General features: G+C 40.8%; 3 protein-coding genes across 6 annotated transcripts; 1 reads left to right on the top strand and 2 right to left on the bottom strand.

Moving 5' to 3' along the window:
• Nucleotides 1-3: 3 nt before the first annotated feature.
• Nucleotides 4-2,086, bottom strand: LOC139774857 (cytoplasmic 60S subunit biogenesis factor ZNF622-like). 2 transcript variants are annotated; one of them, XM_071710355.1, is made up of 3 exons: nt 1,931-2,086; nt 761-1,472; nt 4-564 (listed from the first exon to the last, which is right to left on the bottom strand). In XM_071710355.1, the coding sequence occupies exons 2-3, from the start codon at nt 1,416-1,418 to the stop codon at nt 77-79; spliced, it is 1,146 nt and encodes a 381-aa protein (XP_071566456.1). In that variant the 5' UTR covers nt 1,419-1,472; nt 1,931-2,086; the 3' UTR covers nt 4-76. The 2 variants fall into 2 exon arrangements, with proteins under 2 accessions (XP_071566456.1, XP_071566457.1); XM_071710356.1 differs by having other exon boundaries at nt 1,846-2,038.
• A 1,164-nt stretch (nt 2,087-3,250) lies between these two features.
• Nucleotides 3,251-7,704, top strand: LOC139774854 (rho GTPase-activating protein 19). Of its 3 annotated transcripts, none has more exons than XM_071710348.1 (7): nt 3,251-3,452; nt 3,735-3,904; nt 3,970-4,179; nt 4,261-4,637; nt 4,709-5,062; nt 5,170-5,916; nt 6,057-7,704. In XM_071710348.1, the coding sequence occupies exons 1-7, from the start codon at nt 3,328-3,330 to the stop codon at nt 6,783-6,785; spliced, it is 2,712 nt and encodes a 903-aa protein (XP_071566449.1). In that variant the 5' UTR covers nt 3,251-3,327; the 3' UTR covers nt 6,786-7,704. The 3 variants fall into 3 exon arrangements, with proteins under 3 accessions (XP_071566449.1, XP_071566450.1, XP_071566451.1); XM_071710349.1 differs by having other exon boundaries at nt 3,738-3,904; XM_071710350.1 differs by lacking the exon at nt 5,170-5,916.
• Nucleotides 7,705-8,033: 329 nt separating this feature from the next.
• Nucleotides 8,034-9,064, bottom strand: Lsm1 (U6 snRNA-associated Sm-like protein LSm1). The gene is made up of 3 exons (XM_071710351.1): nt 8,859-9,064; nt 8,390-8,574; nt 8,034-8,288 (listed from the first exon to the last, which is right to left on the bottom strand). The coding sequence occupies exons 1-3, from the start codon at nt 8,914-8,916 to the stop codon at nt 8,115-8,117; spliced, it is 417 nt and encodes a 138-aa protein (XP_071566452.1). The 5' UTR covers nt 8,917-9,064; the 3' UTR covers nt 8,034-8,114.
• Nucleotides 9,065-19,209: the final 10,145 nt, after the last annotated feature.

Consider the following 19,209-nt stretch of genomic DNA (forward strand, 5'->3'; position numbering starts at 1 on the left):
TAATTATATTTTTAATAATTTATGTCTTTTTAAAATACGACATATAAGTACATAAGAAGCATACAATTAGATACGATTAAAAGTTCGTTTGTTGTCTGAAATGCTTCTGCAGTTTGTTCTGTTTGACTCCTAGCTGCGTTGAGTACTTCGCTTGGATTCGTTGGAACTTCTGAATATCTCGCTTTGTCATTCGGGCGGCTTCGAGTTTCTTTTCCACGGTACCGAACGATGCATCCTTTATCATCCGCTTATGCGGCCAATATTTTAAGTTCTTTATCGTCGCTGTAGTTCCTACAGGTACATTCTGCTTACAGTAAAGTGCCAAGGCACGATGGATGACCAACTTGCCAGACGGTAATTTCATCATATAGGCCTCGTCATCTAAAACTTCCGGCAATTCTGGTGATTCTTCATCCGGATTGGCATTCTCAGCATCTGGATAACTGGATGAATAATCATAGAAAGACAAATATTCAAGCATCGCCTCTCCTTCAAACAACATTTTGCAGTGGCCCTTGTCGATCATATGCATTTTCACTGCTTCTAAACTTCGCATTTTCCTTCCTGTAAAAATATGAAAATTTAATTCAATTCAAAATTTCTTACATCGCGATTTTTTCTGTTTAGTTCAATTTTCTAATTTAACTCTTTTTATTTTAATTCTAATCAACATTTATTTTAAGAACGTTTACAACAAAGTGTTTAATAGAATATAATGGAAAAGAGTAATTGATTGAATAAAAGAGTATTATTCGTCTACCTGAGTCATTACACCAAATGCACTTCAAGTCAGTACAAATTTTTTCTTCCAAGTACTTTAACAGGCCGTTTAGATCCAAGCAGTACTCAAGATCAGGTATGAAAAACGAATGTTTCTTCATCATGTGTCTCATATTGCACATTAAGGATTTACTACGCTGTTCACAGAACAGGCAATTGTTTTCATAGATCTGATACTTGGAGTCCTCAAGCCACTCGTCCGAATCCAAAGATTCTACATCCGAATCCGTTTCGATTTCCTCTTCGTTCTCATTGGACATGTCCTCTTCGTTCTTACTGGATATATCCTCCATGCTCGTTAATTTTTTGCTGAAAACTACGGTTTCATCCTTTTGCTCCAGATTCTTTTTATGAGCCTTTGAGGCTAGATGATTCTTGTACTGTTTCTGACTGCTAAACTTCTTTCGGCAGACTTCGCAGAACTGCTTTTCCTCAGTCTGTTCCGCAATATTCTCGCGATAAATCGCTTCTTTCCTCTGGAAGTCTTCGAGAGTGATCGGTGGCAATCCACTCACTGTTACATGTATGTTGTACCTGTGCCATTCGGAACGATAATGATTCCTGAACATTACCAAATCTGTGAACTTTACTTTGCACGTCCAACAAGTAAAGTGTTCTTCCTGCTGAGAATTCTCCATTGTATTTTTCCTTCTTGAGCAAACTCCAGTTAATGTGTGCTTAATGGGAGATTTCTGTCGTATATGAAAAAAATAAAAAACTAAATTAACCTAACTGACGATAAAAAAAAGTTACGTAATTGTAATTTAGCTTTCGATTAAAATAAAAAATGTTATTTCTCGCTGTAACAAATATATCTCTCTTCCTGCTAAAAGATACACAGAGCTCGATGAAGGATAAAAAATTCATTCTGTTGTATTCAAAAAGTCCATTTTATTAATTAACTCAATCAAAATCATTGAAAACTGCGTACTTTAGATAAAGATAAACAACTCTTTTTACTCGTTATCACGCGATAACGAGTAAAGTGAGTTGTTTATCTGTGCGAAAGTAACTTGATGAATCCAATATAAAGATTCTCGGTGTGTATACTGTGTATGTACGTACCACGTGGTATTTTAAAGGCTAGGCGAATTTAAAGAAGAAAGTTTCGTTGTTGAATCGTCAATTATACGACAATTTATCGACTCACCTAATCCGATATTTTCAAGAACGTTTAATTCTTGCAAAGAGATACCACTAACTGCCACTAATCTCAAAAAAATCTTACAACTGCGACACACGTACCAGATGTACTGAAGACGTGCTCACATGTCATGTCAATTGATGATGTCAATCACTTGCTACGTCAGTGTTGCCAATATAACGGTGTCAGCCAGTAGTACCGCTTTATTTCGCGCATGCGTCCTGTATCAAATTAATATAATTATTAATATCAGCACAAGTTAATATAATAAATATTGATAATATAGTAATTGTATATAATTAAGGCTAATTCCTTTTAGCGACACAAGTCGACACAAACATCGTTCTATCCTTCTTGGCATTCAATGAATAACAAAGACAGAACGACACTTGTGTCGACTTGTGTCACTAAAAGGAATTGGCCCATAATAAATATTGATAATATAGTAATTGTATATAATTAAGGTTGTATATATATAAATTCTTCTTTTTCTTTTCACGTTGGAGTAGAGCTCTCTGGTTGGAGAGAAAAAGAGAAAAGGCGAACCGCGCAAGAAAAAGTTTAGCTAAAACGCGAACCAGGCCTAAAGCCTTGTGTACACGATACTAGAAATCGGTCCGAGTTTCGGTTTAAGCCAATCAACTTGCAGCTCTTACAGAAAAGCAGCAGTTTCATTGGCTTAAGCCTTGTGTACACGATACTAGAAATCGGTCCGAGTTTCGGTTTAAGCCAATGAAACTGCTGCTTTTCTGTAAGAGCTGCAAGTTGATTGGCTTAAACCGAAACTCGGACCGATTTCTAGTATCGTGTACACAAGGCTTTACAGAAAAGCAGCAGTTTCATTGGCTTAAACCGAAACTCGGACCGATTTCTAGTATCGTGTACACAAGGCTTTAAGGGGATCCTATAGCGGCAGTGCACTTTATGCACTAAGTGCACACTTTAACTTGTATTTTATTTATTATAAATGTTTAAGAGCAAAAATGCAAAATCGGGCTGTTTCGGGAACTACATATGAGCTTACTGATTAAAAATATCCTAAATGGAATAAGATTCATTCGATATTTTGGCTAAATTCTACGAATTCGTAATTTAATTACGATTAATTACGTAATTAAATTACGAATTCGTAGAATTTAGCCAAAATATCGAATGAATCTTATTCCATTTAGGATATTTTTAATCAGTAAGCTCATATGTAGTTCCCGAAACAGCCCGATTTTGCATTTTTGCTCTTAAACATTTACATAAAGTGCACTGCCACTATAGGAACCCCCTAATGGCTATCTGAATTATTTCGTGCATCATGACTGTCGGCGTGTCGTGTGATAGTGGTATCACTGCCGTTGCCGGATTCAAGATGTAGGAGCGCGTTTAAATTGCCTGTTCCACCATACACGACGATGGCAGACTTTAACGACGGGGTGGACGGAAAGCTGGCGTTTAGAATGCGAAAGGTCAACCCGGAGCAATTTCACACGCTCGTAAAAATGCACCTGTCCTTCGAATTGGATCTCAATACGGAAGAGTGAGTGATGTACCCGGTGTTTTCACGACTATCCGTATATCCCAACGATTGGCGTACCGTTGACACTGCTTCGATTCACAACAAGATTTCTGATACCGTAACTTCGTTCTTCGTTCGTCTCGCATTTCGCCAGTTTTACCGATAACGCTCTCAACCGCTAGCTTATTTGTCATAACTCTGATAACTTATAAGCCATTCTCTGTTACAAGACTCGTTATAAAATATAAAAGTGTAAAATTATATTATTTGCACTCAATAACATTTTGATTGATCCTGCTTTAGCAGCGATGGTACTACTGAGAAGGCAAGGTTGAAGAAATGGGGTCTCCTAAGCTTCACCAAGAAATCCAAGTCTTCGGTTAATTTGGATAAAGGTACAGAAGGTGGCATGTTGTCTGAGGATGGTATCAATCACTTGACGCAACTGATAGATTATCTGTCTAAGGAACAAAGTAAGTAAATATATCAGATAATGAGAAATTCAAGAATAGAATTAAATATATTTTCTATCTTGTAGATATCACACAAGAGGGAATATTCCGACGAACCGGAAAGCTAACGAGGCAGCAAGACTTGAAAACAGCTATGTCTCAAGGTGTATTTTTAGATCTTGACGATGGTAGATTCAGTGTACACGATTGTGCCTCTGTGTTAAAAGGGTTCCTGGCAGAGCTATCTGAACCGCTCCTGACAGACCTACATTATCCGGCGCATTGTCAGATTGCTGGTAGATAAAAAAAAATGTGTAGTTTTACCTGTGTATGCTACACACGACGTTTGCCACCACAATTATATCGATTATTTGCAGAATTGTGCAGCTTGGATGCAAAAACGAACGACGCGAGATTATTGAGTTCCTTACAATTATTGCTGCTGCTTTTGCCATCCCCTAACAGAATTTTACTGAAAGCTATTCTTACCCTGTTGAATAAGACAGCGAGTTACGAGCATAGTAATAAAATGAACAGCGACACGCTGGCCACTCTCTTTACGCCACACCTATTGTGCCCACGAAAATTGTCACCCGAGGCATTGCATATCAATTCTCAGAATCTGTCGTGTCTGGTCGCATACATGATTAGGAAAGGTACGGAGTTGTTTGAGATTCCACCGAAATTGGCTACAGATATAAGAGCGTACTGGGTGGAACAAGAGAGAAAATTATTGAGCCCTAAGAAGACTGATGTAAGTTTCAGACTAAAAAATGACACTTTGCCCGATCCTTGCGCGATACGATAAAAGATTTACAATTACAGCTGAACGAGTCGGTACCGGACGCAACTAGTACAGCCCACACGGTGTTCAGTTTCGTCGATCGTAAATTAACGGCGAAGGCCAATTCCACGCAAGACACGCAGGCAGCCTTGGCTCAGTTGTACGCACATATACAAGCCATGCCAGAATCTGCCAAGAAGCGACGACTTGTGAAACAATTTAACAAGGAAAATGGACAAGGTACACCTAGGCACGTGAAGAATTGTAAAACTAAGAGCCTCGGAGATTCCATCAAGAAACATATTTTTCAAAAGAAGAGCCACAAAAAGTTCGTCGACATTAATATCGGATGCAATATCACTAGATCGAGCAGCGAAGAAAATATATTATCAACGGTTAGTTTCCTTATCTTTCTATCGAATATTTATCGTTATATATTTATTATTTGTTCGTGTATAACAATAGCACGTTTTATCTGTTTTTCTTTGCATGTACTGTATAGAAACTAGAAGATTCATTTCTTCCGACAAGAGCGGTCCTTAGCAAATCGAATGACGAACTTAGCACGGAAAACTGTGATACAATTAACAACGATCTTTTACATGCCAAACACATGAGTAGTATAGATAGCATTAAGAATGAGACTTTGACAAATTATAAAGCAAAAAAGAAGCTATCAATCGGAGAATCTATAAACGTGAAAGAGGAGTTAGATGGAAAGGACACACAGCATGACGCGAAACAGGGTTTGGGTTCAATCGAGCTCAGTTTGAGTACAAGTTTACAAGAAATTAATGTAATCATTAATGAGGATAGTCAATCTGACACTGGTAAATTAACGCGACCATTTAGCGAGCCACCCAACCTGTATTCCACTCGCAATGTAACTCACTGTGATAATTTAATGAATGACGGTATGCGGCGAAATTCGGAATCTATCCTCGCATCTATCGCAACAAGAAATACAGTACAAATCTCTCCTTCGGAAACTTGTACCTCGAACGTGAAGTCATCCGAAACTACCTTGAATGTTGAATCGCATGCTGAAAGTGCATGTACACATAATTTACAGTCTCCGATGGTAAAAAACAGATTCAGGAATGTGTACGCTGTCCATACGTCGACGCCATCGAGTTTATTACGACGAAGCTTGGCAACTAACGACTATATCTTGACTCCTATTACTAACAATGATAGAAGCATGAGTCCGATTACGCAAAGCGCAACAAAAATGACGAAAGCCATGCAGGTACGTAGATTTCAAATATATTTCTATGTGAAAAATTTATATGTGTAATTGAAAAATATCAAGATATTAAAATGAATATCGAATTAAAAATATCGTGTAATGTAAAACGAAAAATACATTTATCTTCTAATTTGTAACAGGAAACTATGATGACTCCGCGTTCCAGGAAGCCAGTGATGATTGTTTCAACTTCGAGTCTATGCAATCTCGTCACTGGCAACAACAGCTGCGATTTGCGTGGATCGAATCTAGACATGGTTAGTGCAATAAGTAATTGCGCTTCCATTTTAGAGGAATCCCAGACGTACAACAGTACGGACAATGCGCTAGCTCACGCGAAAGATGTCGAGAATAAAAAAAATAATAGATTGGACACCCTCGAGAAGCATAGCTGTGTACAATCCATCGCAAACTGTTGCGCCTGTACGCAACAAAGTACGATGTCCATAACGAGCACGTTCAGGGAATATTTGTTATCGAGAAGCGTGTTAACCGCCAGTCCCGTCGATCTTAGTTTTACGTCGCGGACAGGAGACTTTGAGCAATCGGAATCCGATTTGAATATATTAAACGACGATACTTTGTCCGACAGTTTATTGTGTTGCTTGGACGGTAACCAACCAGAATCTGACACTTCCGGCATAGCATCCGGCAGCACGAATAGCGCGAATAATTCCACTGAGAAAACAGAGGAATTACCTTCTCCAAGAAAACGAGGGACCAGCTTACAGCGAAATGATTCTAAAAAATCCGCGAGAGAAAGCGTGGTCAAGAGCACGAGAAGCGAGGAGTGCAAACATAAGCTGCGAGACGAATCGACGTTAAATTCTGCGAAAATGAAAGATAGCTTTCAAGAGACATCATTTTAAGCTATTCATATAAATTATTTAATTATTAGTATTAGTTAAGTATAAGTAGGTTTCTTTGTATACTTTAAGGCTGAAGAGAATTTCGACATTAATTTAATTTTTTTTTTTTTTACCAATGTGACCTTATGACAGGGTGTCTTACGCAACTGGGCAGTGCTGTAAAACGATTTTTGGAGATAGAAAAAATACAAGACAAAATTAGATGATTTTAGATGCTTCACATTATTATGTTTCGTGCATTTTTGTAGATAAATACTATTACAAGGTGCAGTTGCGTTTTCTTTAAATGGAATCCTATATTTTCAAGTACTAATTTTGATGCAGTTTTTCCTTCTTTACGAATAACTATTATAAAGTTATACTTGAAGATTGTTACTTTAGAAATTATTTTAACCGACTGATTACAAAAATACCTATTAGATGGTTGGGATAATTTTTAAGCATTACTTTACAATAGCTTTTTGCAGAGGAGGAAAAACTGCATCGATTAGTGTACTCAAAAATATGGAGTTTTATTTAAAAATAAAAAACGCAATTGCACTTTGTAACCCACGCACAAAAATGCATGAAAGTAAGAAATGTGAAGCATCCAAAATCATTTAATTTTGCCTTATGACATTATTTTTTCCATCTCCACCCGTTTTGCGTAAAACATTCTATAAAATTCATATAATTTTGTCTCGAACGAAAATTGATTATCCAACAGTAACTGGATTATTTATTCCATTTATGTGGAAATTAAATCGTTACTAACTTGTGCATATGATACAAGATATTTAGAAGACTTTCATTTCCCTTTCATGACAATCTTGATAAAAGACGTTTGTAAAAGCTATGTATTGCTATGAAATGCAACAAAGTATTTTTCTAATTCGTTCTGTAATCATCAAATTGCACAATACATAACTATATGCTTTGATGTTAAGTGTAATTATTATTTTTATACACCTTAAATAAGTTTATGCAATGAAAGGTTTAAAATATTTATGAGTAAAATTGTTAACGACAGTATTATGTGAGAAACAACTCGTGTAATACATTTAATTATAATCATATACAAAAAAATGAGATACTTTAAGGATTATTCAAGATTAATCTATGTTATATGTTATATACAAAGTGGTGCAAATCAAAATCTAGAGAATAATATATCACTTTTTGTACTCTTAAATATAAGACTAACAGATTGTTAAAGATATCATGTGACTTTAACATTACGAATGGTCAGGAAATAATGAAATCTTCTCGTGTGTATGAACGAGCAATCATTTAATTAATATAAATTGATTAGATAAAATTCATACAAAAGGAATAATATACATTTCTACATCAGTACATATCATCGTGACTTAAATCCGGTATATATGCAAAACCTCGCTCCTTCAGAGCCTTGTTTACTCGCTTTTTCTGCTCCTGCTTCGACTCCTGTTCGCGCCTCTGAGCATCCAAAATCTCATCCACCGTCACCTTTTTCAACGGCAACACCTTTTCCTTCTCTATATCCTGCAACGTGGGTGTATTCGTTAATTAAGTCCCACATAGGGATCATTAGTGTTTACCAGCAGAATTATAACAAATATCTTTCTATTCGTTAAAACGCTTACTATTTCTCCTAAAAGCACAACGTTCTCCCCTCTTACTATGAAAATACCTCTCGGGATATCACCATACTCCTGACCAACGTGAATTCTTTCAATGGTACTTTGAAGCACTATATTAGCAAATTGATCGACACTTTTAAGATAGCCGATTAACGTTCTGCCATCCCTCAATAAAACCATAAGTTTCTCTAGAGACAAGAAATAAGTGTCACGTGATTCAACATATTAATAATACATTTGACAAGAACAGAAACTCCTCCAAATTTTAGACCTATTATGACTGTAATTTGCAGCTCTTGCGTTCGCAATTTGAAAAGTTTTATTGTATTAAAAAAAATAATTATTAATTTGTGCAGCTCAAGGAAAGCTAGGACCAAATGACAGTAATAACGAAAGTGCTAAATATTGTAATAATTAAGCGCCGGCACGTGAGAGCCTTCATGATCACATGAATAATCGGAACGATACGCACTCTCGAGTTCTTCGAGCAGCGACGCTGTCCCCGGTGGCAATTCATTAGCCTCGTTCATTTCACCCGAGTCAAACGAGATTGACGAACAAATCGAGCCGCGAATCACCTGCTCTGGATCTCTCTAACGTCAATAACTGTCAATAATCCCTCCGCAGCCTCCGTTCAACGTTCAACGTGATCACGCTCGTCCAAATTCCAAATAACGCTGCAGCGTCGCGAGATCTGTGATCCGAATGGAGAACTAGTAAATTAGTAAACGGCGAACAGAGATAATATCGATCTCGCGCTTGTTTCCTACGCTCGATACATCGATACACGAGGAAAGTACGCGATTTTATCGATATACGCGTCGAATTCGTTTGCGTCACCGAATGCAGATGGCGACGGCGTGGCGTTACACATTTTTCGCGGCAAAAGTGCGACGGGTCGGAGCCGCCGGAGTTGGTTTTTCGCGTCGTCGCATGCGGCCCTGCGAGGCTTTTAATTCGAATAAATCCGAGTTGACGAGGAGTCGGGGCCTTTTAACATTCCAACGATAACCGGCGCTTCGGTTCGAGAGGAACGAGACTCCTGGGCCCGTTACCCCCGTTACCCCTTCGTCGTCTTCTCTCCGCCGACTTGACCCGGCGCTCGTCCACGCTCGTCGGCACCCGGAGCCCGGCCGGAGGATGCCGCTGCAAATCGTCGCTGTTCGCGTAAGCCGATATCGTAATTTTTAATCGATCTTTATTTATCTCCGGCCTAAATAGCAGCGATATGTCTCTTCGTGCGCTCTCTTCCCCGGATAGCCGGAATCTGTCGAGGACAGATTTGGAAAGTGTCTGCCGCAAATTTTGTCGACAGAATGCCACTTGCCAGCAGAGATACGACAGAATCTGTTAAAATGTAATGGCGGATTGCAGGATTAGGCGTTTACGCGTAGATACTTGGAGCTTTCCAGTAAGCGACACAAGACACAATACAAGTGTCGTTTTGTCTTTGTTACTTATTGCCAAAAAAAGAAAGATAGAACGACGTTTGCGTCGACTTGTATCGCTTGCTGGAAAAAGCTCCCATAATCTACATATTTCTACATATATGTATGCATAATGAGTAATCCGTGGATCATCGAACATTTATAATTTGGGAAGTAATATCGGGAATTTATGCTTTGTTTTCAGTTTTATTTTCAGTTACCATTATTTAGTTTGCGCACAATTTTTAGCATTCCATGAAAAATTACCAGATCAACTCAGCATAAATATTTCTATTTCTTTTATGTTATCTGTACAGTTAATTAATAATTTAATTTTTAACTGAAATGCATCTAATTTAATCTAGTTTGAAACTATTTTTTAATTTTTTTTAGGACTGTTTGTAAAAATACAGTTTAAAAAAATTAATTAATCAGTTAATTTATAATATTTTATATTGTCTGTATGAAAAAAGTTCGCGTAAACATAACGTAAATAATACGTGAACAGTTCACATAGATGTAATCTTGAAATTTGCGGTACAATCTGGCGAATTGACTATAGAATTGAATAAAATTTGCCCTTTTAAAACCTTTTAAAATGGTTACAATTGTAACCATTTCAATGATGTATTTTATGTAAATATTCATGAAATGACAGATTCTGCTCGGTTTCTGCCAAGAATCTATAGTCATATTATATCTGTGGGTTCTGCCGGCAAAACACAAGTTTAATCTTTTCACTGCGGAACTGCGGTACACCACATTGGAACAACAATCGCTGTATACTGTGCGATAGTCACACATCCATCATTACGACAATTATATTATTTATCCGGGCATTATTTACTCACACATTGTTTACCGGACGGGTTTCGTAACTGTTAATTTATATTCAATGCCGTAGATACTGTTTGCAAATAACAGGCAATTTTCTATACTGTATATATGTATATATATGGCGTTCGCAGCGAAGGGGTTAATGCGGACACAGATGATACCGGATCTGTTTGCGGTATCTGAACAAATCTGCTGTCAATCTATTGTCATACTGCGGGCAGTTTGTTTACTGGGTTATTTTATTTGCACATATAACTTTCACTTTTATCAAATGTATCAAAAGACGCGGTAGCGTCTCACGCATTGGTAAGTATATTTTTCCGCCAATAAAATACATACATTCTTTCATGAGCGATAGAGTATATCTCGATCAGGGTAGGAGGAATTTTCAAGTTAACGTTTACAGAAAAGCAGAAAGATCGCAGAAACATTTTAGTGGTATTTCTTACAAAATTTGTCATATTTTTGCAAGATTCTAAAAATGAATCGACATTGCTGCCGCATTGTCGTCGAACCGCAACACTTTCTTTAAAAAAAAATCGTGGCGCGAACGCGCAATGATGTCTCCAATGTTGACAAAACGATAAATATAACATATGTCTATTTAATATGACTGTTAATTGAATTTTCCTCTCTTTTTGTGTAACGTTTGGTTATACAACTATATCGTAAGATTACTTTGCACATAGATTTAAAGCGGTAATGCTAATCGAGATATTCTTGAACTCTACTTGAAAGCGTGCCAGAATCTTAAAAAAGGGAAAAAATTTCTATTGCCTTTTCTACTTTTATAATTATATATATGAATAGCGAATCTCAACACGCGAGTGTGAAGTCTGAATCGGCCTTCTGACGCTCATTAAACCATCGTAAATCAGCATTTGAAATAAAAGGAAATGCATATCCAGCGATATACGGGCGGGAGGAGGAGAAGGAAAGGGGGAGAGAAAAAGAAGGTAGACGAATGTTTCGAACAACATTGTGGCGGCAATGGGGTTCCAGAGTCCCGGCGTGGCGCGGCGCGGCGCGGCGCGTTCCTGCGACGCACCTGGGTCATCTCGACGCCTATCCGGGACTCCGCTTTATACGCGGACACTTTATGCCCCCGATTGCGAGCGACACCGGAACGCTCTCAACTACACCCGGCGACCATCCAGAATCCTTTTCCGATCGCAAAACAACGGAGGAGAGGAGAGCGCAATTTAATTTAAGGACCCTGTGCGCGAAGCCGCGCGCGGCGCGTTTCCCCTCGCTTATATACTGCGTATAGCGCAGTTCGCCGGGTTCGCCCAGTTCGGCGGCACGTTTCAATAATCGTGGGCACGACAACGACGCGACGAGCTTTCTCGTAAACCAGATCCGTCGCCCTCGGTGCAACGAATCTTATCGGGACGGGAAAGTAACGCACGGTAATGCAGTATTTTCAAACACTGTGCACGCGCGCGCGGCACTTGATCTTGACGATCTCCGTCGGGAATTTTCGCCAAAAGTTCATTCACGCATTCTTTCTTTTCCTCGCGAATGATGATGAATATATTTAGATCTGCAATGTACGTAAGGCCACGATCGTAATCTGGTAATCCGGTTATAAATAAATAATGTTAAATTAAGAAAGAAGATGATAAGTAAAGTGGAACATTCAAGGGACAATAAACGAGCAGTCCAGGATATTAATAACTTAAAATGTGATTTATTATCAACTACACAAATTTTACGGAACGTTTCGAACTTCACTGAGTTCTTCTTCAGCCGATACAAAAATATTATAAGAGGGATCATGTCATAATTAATAAGACTCATTGACAGTGAACTTCGAAACGTTCCGTAACATTTGTCTAGTTGATAATAAATCATGTTTTAAGTTACTAATGTTCGTTTATTGTCTCTTGAATTTTTCATTGCTCTGCAAACACGAGTCTAATGTTGGTGGATACGATAATCACAAAATCTAACATATTATGTTAAATACAATATATGTAACATATTGTATTTAAATGTTATATGTATATCTATCACATTGTATCATACATTACACATCACGATTACGCAGACTTCGCATTCTGCGTTCGTACAAATTATACGCGTGGAAGATCGAAGTACCTAAATAATAATGTCGTGAAAAAGTTGGTGGGACCGCGACACTGTTAAGGAGGGTCCACATTATCGAGCAGAACCGCGAGCCGAACTTCGCCACGAACCGACATTATCGAGCCGACAAAGTTTGGCTCGATAATGTGGACGCATGATCGGTTCGCGGCGAAGTTCGGCTCGCGGTTCTGCTCGATAATGTGGACCCTCCTTTAGATACCGCATGGATTTCGGCGCGGCTGTGTAAGGCTATATTTGAAATTCAAATGAAGCTGTAAGAGGTTTACGATGGGCTTAAAACCGACGTTATTTGGATGTTAAGAATCGCGAGCCGTCTTTGCTTCTGAGGAAAGTGAGCGCGTTATACGTGTTAAATACGCGGTTTCAATCAAACGTACGCGTATACGCTCGAGCTTTACAATTTATTCGTTCTCGTAGAGAAGAGAGGTCTTGTAGATACTTCAGAATATAAATCCGATTGTTAATTCTTTGTGTTTCCCCTCGTAGTTAAACGCTAGCGTTGTCGGATCCCCCTCGGCTCCTTCTTCGAACGTTGATGAACTCGATGGATAGCGCCAACGATAGCTTACGCGCTACGAAATCGAAACCGGGGTCCGCGAGTCACGACCGAGTCGTGCTGAATAGGAGTCCGAAACGATTTAATGCTCGGCGAATGGCGGTCTTGGGAAATCGGTACCGCAAATACGGCGAAACGACGCGAGATTGTGGAACGGAGTCCGGGGGAGAGAAGGGAAGATCCGGTGGGGAGGAGGGGAGGGGGGACCGCCGGAGCGAGGACGAACAGTTATACCGGGGGGTGGAGGATGAGGGAATGGAACCCACGTAGCAATCGTCTTGTCTTTAAACGCTTCGTAAAAAAGAGCTGGACACGATTTACGTTTGATTACAGCCCCGACGCGGGGGTCAAAAGTCGAAACGAAATGACTATCGATATCGATGGGAGCGAGCAAGTGGAGATTATAGGTAACGGCTAATAATGCGGCCCGATCTCTGCTCTCCCCCACTTCGCCCCCTTCCCCCTTCCCATTGCAAAAACGAGCCGCTCTAAAGAGCGCTCAAATGCTCAATCGTCGGTTTTCTCTGCCCCCTTCCTTCCCTCTTCCTGTCCCTTTTGCTGCACGCCGCTTCGTCTACGCGACACACACACACTCGACAATTACCATTAAAATCCCGCCGTTTATGCGATTGCTCGAAAATCTGCAGGAAAAAAATTCGTCACGCTTTACTCGTCACGTTTCTCGGACGTCCCGAGGTTCGAGCCTCGTACGACTCTCGTGCCGTTTGAGAATAAATCAGGATTCACGAAACCGACGCCGAACCGGTTTCGACGGTTTGGAGTCTCGATTCTGCAAATACATCGGCGACGAATCGCGCACGTTTGCTCGCGACAATACTAGCGCGGCGATTCGCGTAAGGTACCCTCTTTTCCACATGTCTACGTAACTGCGAGGATCGATTTTCAAGGATTGCGTGTCTCGAGGAAATCATTTACTCCCGAGGAAAACTCCCCCCAAAATAAATCTCGCGTGTTACTGGCGCCACGCGAGAGATCTCGCTGATCGATCGATCGACTCGCGATCGGATCGGCTTGATCGACGACGAGGGAACGCGGTGCGACCGCGACAAACGCGCTCTCGTCCCCCTCGCGCTTTTCCTTTCTCAATCCCATACACCAAGATGGCCGCCGGCGGCTTGAACGCGCGCGAGTGGAGGCCTTGGAGCAAAAAAGGACAAGCGTAATAACATAGTATCGTTAATGGCCGGGCAATTTCAACGTGTACGAGTGCCCTCCCTTTCTCTCCCCTTCTCTTCCTCCTTCATTCCACCCGCCTCCTCCTCCTCCTTCTCCTCCTCCTGCTCCCTCAGCTCTCAGCCTCCCTCTGTGGCCTTTTCTTTCTCTTCCTTCGCTCTCCTCCTCTTTCTCGCGGCGCTTCGCTCCTTTCCATTCTCTTCTTCCTCTCGTGCCCCCTTCTCGACGTCGCGCCAAACCACCCTGCGTCCCTTTTATGTCGCTACGCGAGCTTCATGCTGTTCCCGCGAACACGCGCGAGTCTTTTACCAAAAGAGGACCGAGTTCATAGATTTCAACGGTGACGAGACCGGGGGATTCGTGTTGATTCACCGCTCCTCTTAATACCAGAACGGCCGTATTCGATTAGGGAGCCACGATTCTCGACCTCGCTCCTTTTTCTTTTAATGTCACTCGCCAAACTTGCTGCTCGACGCCTTTTAAGCGGACAAAAAGTAGATATTTCTGCTCGGATCTCTTAAAAAGTTTTTTTTTATTTCAAACAAGCTATTCGCTTGTTGCACTTGAAAACGCCAGCATCGTCAATATAAGCGTCATTTGCAGTTGCAGTTGTTACGAATCCCCGTGAATTTTTCATGCGTCGTTTTATCAAACGCGTATCCACTTTTATAGCCGTTGAATTATTCCCGGCGACGTTAAATATTTATTTTACATTTAGAGAGGTGTCATTGTGATTCGGTGCGCGGCTGGAAATTGTGCCCCATTTAAAAAAAAAAGGAGAAAGAAAGAGAGAGAAAGAGAGAGTAAAATTCCGATCGATTCTTATAAATGTATAATGAAAAGGACGCGTAACGCGCACGTCCGTCGTATGTCGGGCGTTAAAATAAAAAAAAAAAAATACAATCGGTGCATGTCCATCGCCAAGAGTGACCAGCCGCGCAAATGCGAGAACATTGGTCGGTCTCAATTATTCAGGTATAATTCGTTGAACATTGGCGGCCCAATGACTGGCGGCCGAATTTCTTTTTGTCATTCGGTGGCGTGCGTTTCCGCGTGTTTTCTCCTCGTTGCCCGGTTGCGATCGGTTAATCGACACGACGCCGGCGTACTCGTACATTTGCGAAATGCCGAATATTTTGCCGCGCGAGCCGAAAAATATTCGCAATTAACGTCCTATGGTGTATCGCGCTTTATTTAATGCCGATATAGCTCAACGTATCTTCACTGACAATGAGCGATAAAACGATATTTTTTTTCTATGCACCTGATACTCTCTAGCAAATACCTATCTATGTTTATATTAAACACGTATATATATCATATAATTTCTTTTATAATGAAATAATTATTAGTAACTCGGAAATGTTATTAGACATATAGATAGATAGAGGATCGAAGAGAAAGAGAGAGAGAGAGAGAGAGAGAGAACTCTTTCTAATTAATTTTTCAAAATATATTTCAAAAAGATCCGATTCACGATTCACGACCCCCTCAGTTGCAGGTTCAGAATTAGAGAAGCTTCGCGCCTCTAACGTTTGACTCGTGTCGTAACTTAGGCCAAAAAAATATTTTTTAATGAGTTTCGAGGCGTCCTTGATCTAATTGTAAATTATAATTTTCTGACGAAAGGGTCAGAGGGGAATTGGAATGCATGCGGGAATTTCGCCGCGTGATCTCGCGATGAACGTATGTCGCTCTAAGTTATAACAGCCGCGCGGTCGCCGGCGCCGTATGCTGTGCGTGCCATGCACTTGCAGCCGTCCGGGCTGCGCCGCGCCGGCCGCGCCGTGTGCAATACTTGGGCGCGATGCCGAGATTAAACCAAACCGTGCACCGGCGCGATTACGATCCGGCAGTATCCGATTGGCCGACGCTTCGTCGAACGGCCGGGGCGGAGCGAGCGTAATGAGTTTCTAGCTCAGTACTCTCTCCGTCTCTCTCTCCCTCTTTCCCTCTCGTCCGTTCCGCGCTTCGCGCGCACGTTTGCGCTCTTCCGCTCGCTTCCTCTCGTCTCGCTCGTTCCCGCACGCTCATCCCCCCCCCCTGCTCACGCACCCCGTCTCGCGGATACACGGCGGGCACGAGTGTGCAACACGTGTGCACCGATACACGCGTGCACGAGAATCTTCTCTCTGAACGCGGCGATACTTTGCGTATACTTCTTTCTTCCTTCCTCGCGATTTCGCTGCCAAAGTTCTGCGCGTCTCGTTTGTTACCCGGCGCCACGATGCAATTGCGCCCCAGGTACGGCCATTATCGGGGGGGAACGTTTTAATGCCGCGGCACCGAAACTGTTCTTGTAAACTGTTCGCCGTGCGGTTAAAGTTTCACTCAGCGCTCTTGATTCGGGAGTTACAGGAGAACGAGGCGTTAATAAAGGGTTAATGGAAAATGAACATCGATGCCCCTCACATGTCGATATCGGAGTAAAATATCGATGGCAAAATGCCGAACATTAATTCGGCGCCATCGATATTTTCAAAGTACCCGACTCGATGTTTCGCGATACCGCGCACCCTTGATTTTACGTCAGCGTGATATACTCGAATCCGCGGAATCCGCGATTTATTTATCGTGCGCGACGTTTTCGAGTTGCGTTCGCAATAAAATTGATTCACGCATTACAAGGAGAGCATGAAAAACGTTATTGGCATGTACGTCGTCTTGCATTCTCCGTCCTATGATTTATATCGAAAGGGATCTCTCGCGGCTTTAAATTATTTATTTTCTTGATGTACCGCGCGTTAGATACCGATGAAGATATCTTCGCGTATTCAAATATTTCGAATGCACGCATACGTGCATCGAAAAAATTGTATTCTCGAAATGTAGGTACTTTATAAGTCCTCTTAATAGGTCTTAATAAATAAGGATATTTTTTCTTCTTTGTGATGTTTTTTGAAATATCCTTTGAAATTAAAAATATATTCTTAATTTGCGCCAACTTTTACGACGAAGAATCCTCTAAACTCTTTAGAGGATTCCTCTCTTAAACTAACAATAAAAAGATCCTTTCGGCGTTTATTTTAGAGGAAGATATTATAAAGGTAAATGAAATATTCGTAGATATAAGAATACCATTTTTTTCGGTGTATATTTTTTCTAAAATTATCTGATTCAAGTGGCATTTCGTGGTGGCGATACGGATTGAAAGTGCATTTGCAATCAATAAATGCAATCTTTCTGACACGCAATACTTCTGTATTGCCTGCATATTGCCTGACTATTAGAAAAAAAATTTTAAAGAATAAATTAAGAAAAAAAACATCTATTCCAACACTAAGATAAGAATGTAATTAAAGGCGGCACTCTGATGAGGGTAATGAAATGAATAAGAATAACACAAGATGAGCAAGGTAAATGCGTGGTAAGCGCAACGCTCAGAAATACATAAGCAGCTGCGCTCCGCATCGTCCTTTCTTTCTCTCGTCAGCGCGGCAATTGTAATAGTTAATTTATTGTCGGTGCACGATCCCGAACCGCGCGCCGGCCTCCTAACAAATTATGTAGAATAACGCAGCGTTAATTACGTCCGATTGCGATCGCATGATATGATATTACGAGATGGACCTTCGGTTGCCACTGCACGGGCAATTTGTGAGTCCGCACACGAGCGTCGGGCATGCCCATTAGTTTCTTTATACGCGGCCCGCGCGTAATCGGGCTCTAGTTGCGCGCACCTATTAAATTCCATGGTTTGTTTGTTCGTTTTTTTTTTTGACCGGCCGGCATGCTGATGGTGCCCCTCATCCGGAATGGCCGTTCCATCGAACGAGATTGAATCGAGCCGTAGCTCCTCTGATGAGATTTGTGTGCAAAAAACGATTAATACCTCGTTTCTCGAATATCCACTTAGGATACGGGAATTGCGAGATATGCGTCCCTTAAATCGGCTGGCAGACGTGTAATTTACATGTATGTCCAATCTTCAAATTTTCGGTTTACAACCTCTTATGAGCGTCCTTAGCTGTTATTTCTTCGCAGAACGAAGAAACAAATAGCTAGGTTCTCTTACATTCTTAATCAAATGTAGAATTGAAGAATTGTTATTGAAATTCTGGCGAAGAAGGGGATTATTTTTGTAGGATGAAAGAAAATAGAATTTAGAACTTTAACGTCGAGGAATTGCTGTTTTGCCCTTTGCCAAATGCTTGCGAATTGTTTTACGCGGAGCAACGTTTTACTCCAAGTTGGTTCTTTGCGCGCGTGACTCCCTGAAAATCGATGTCGACACGACGAATCCGTGAAACATTTAAAAGTTCTCGTTGGTGCGCCTCCATTGTTGGCCTAATACGAATGAGCCGGTATCCTTGTCGACTCTGCATTCTTCATGAGAATCGCACTCCACCTAAAACGAACGTGACAAACACCCGACGTTTGCGGTAAAAATATCTATGTTCCAGCGGCAGTCATTGCAGCGGTAGTCTCTTCTTGTGCATAAAGTCTGCTTTTCTGAATTGCTCTTCGAAGCAAAATCTAAAGTTTCACGTAAACATATTAACAGAAAAAAATGATCAAAATGCGATAATTTTTGCGACACAAGAGCCCGATTTCGTCAAAGATTTGACGGGGGGGGGGGGGGGGAGAGAGTTCGTAATTATACGAGAACGATATGAAAAGAACGAGACTGTACCACTCCGGACTAGATTTAATCCATTTACGGCGTCGCGACCGATTTCGGGTTAATCATTATTCGGACG

Source organism: Temnothorax nylanderi, unplaced genomic scaffold (assembly GCF_030848795.1).
Source record: "Temnothorax nylanderi isolate EJ_2023f unplaced genomic scaffold, tnyl_v1.0 TNYL_tig0089_pilon, whole genome shotgun sequence".
NCBI lineage: Eukaryota > Metazoa > Arthropoda > Insecta > Hymenoptera > Formicidae > Temnothorax > Temnothorax nylanderi.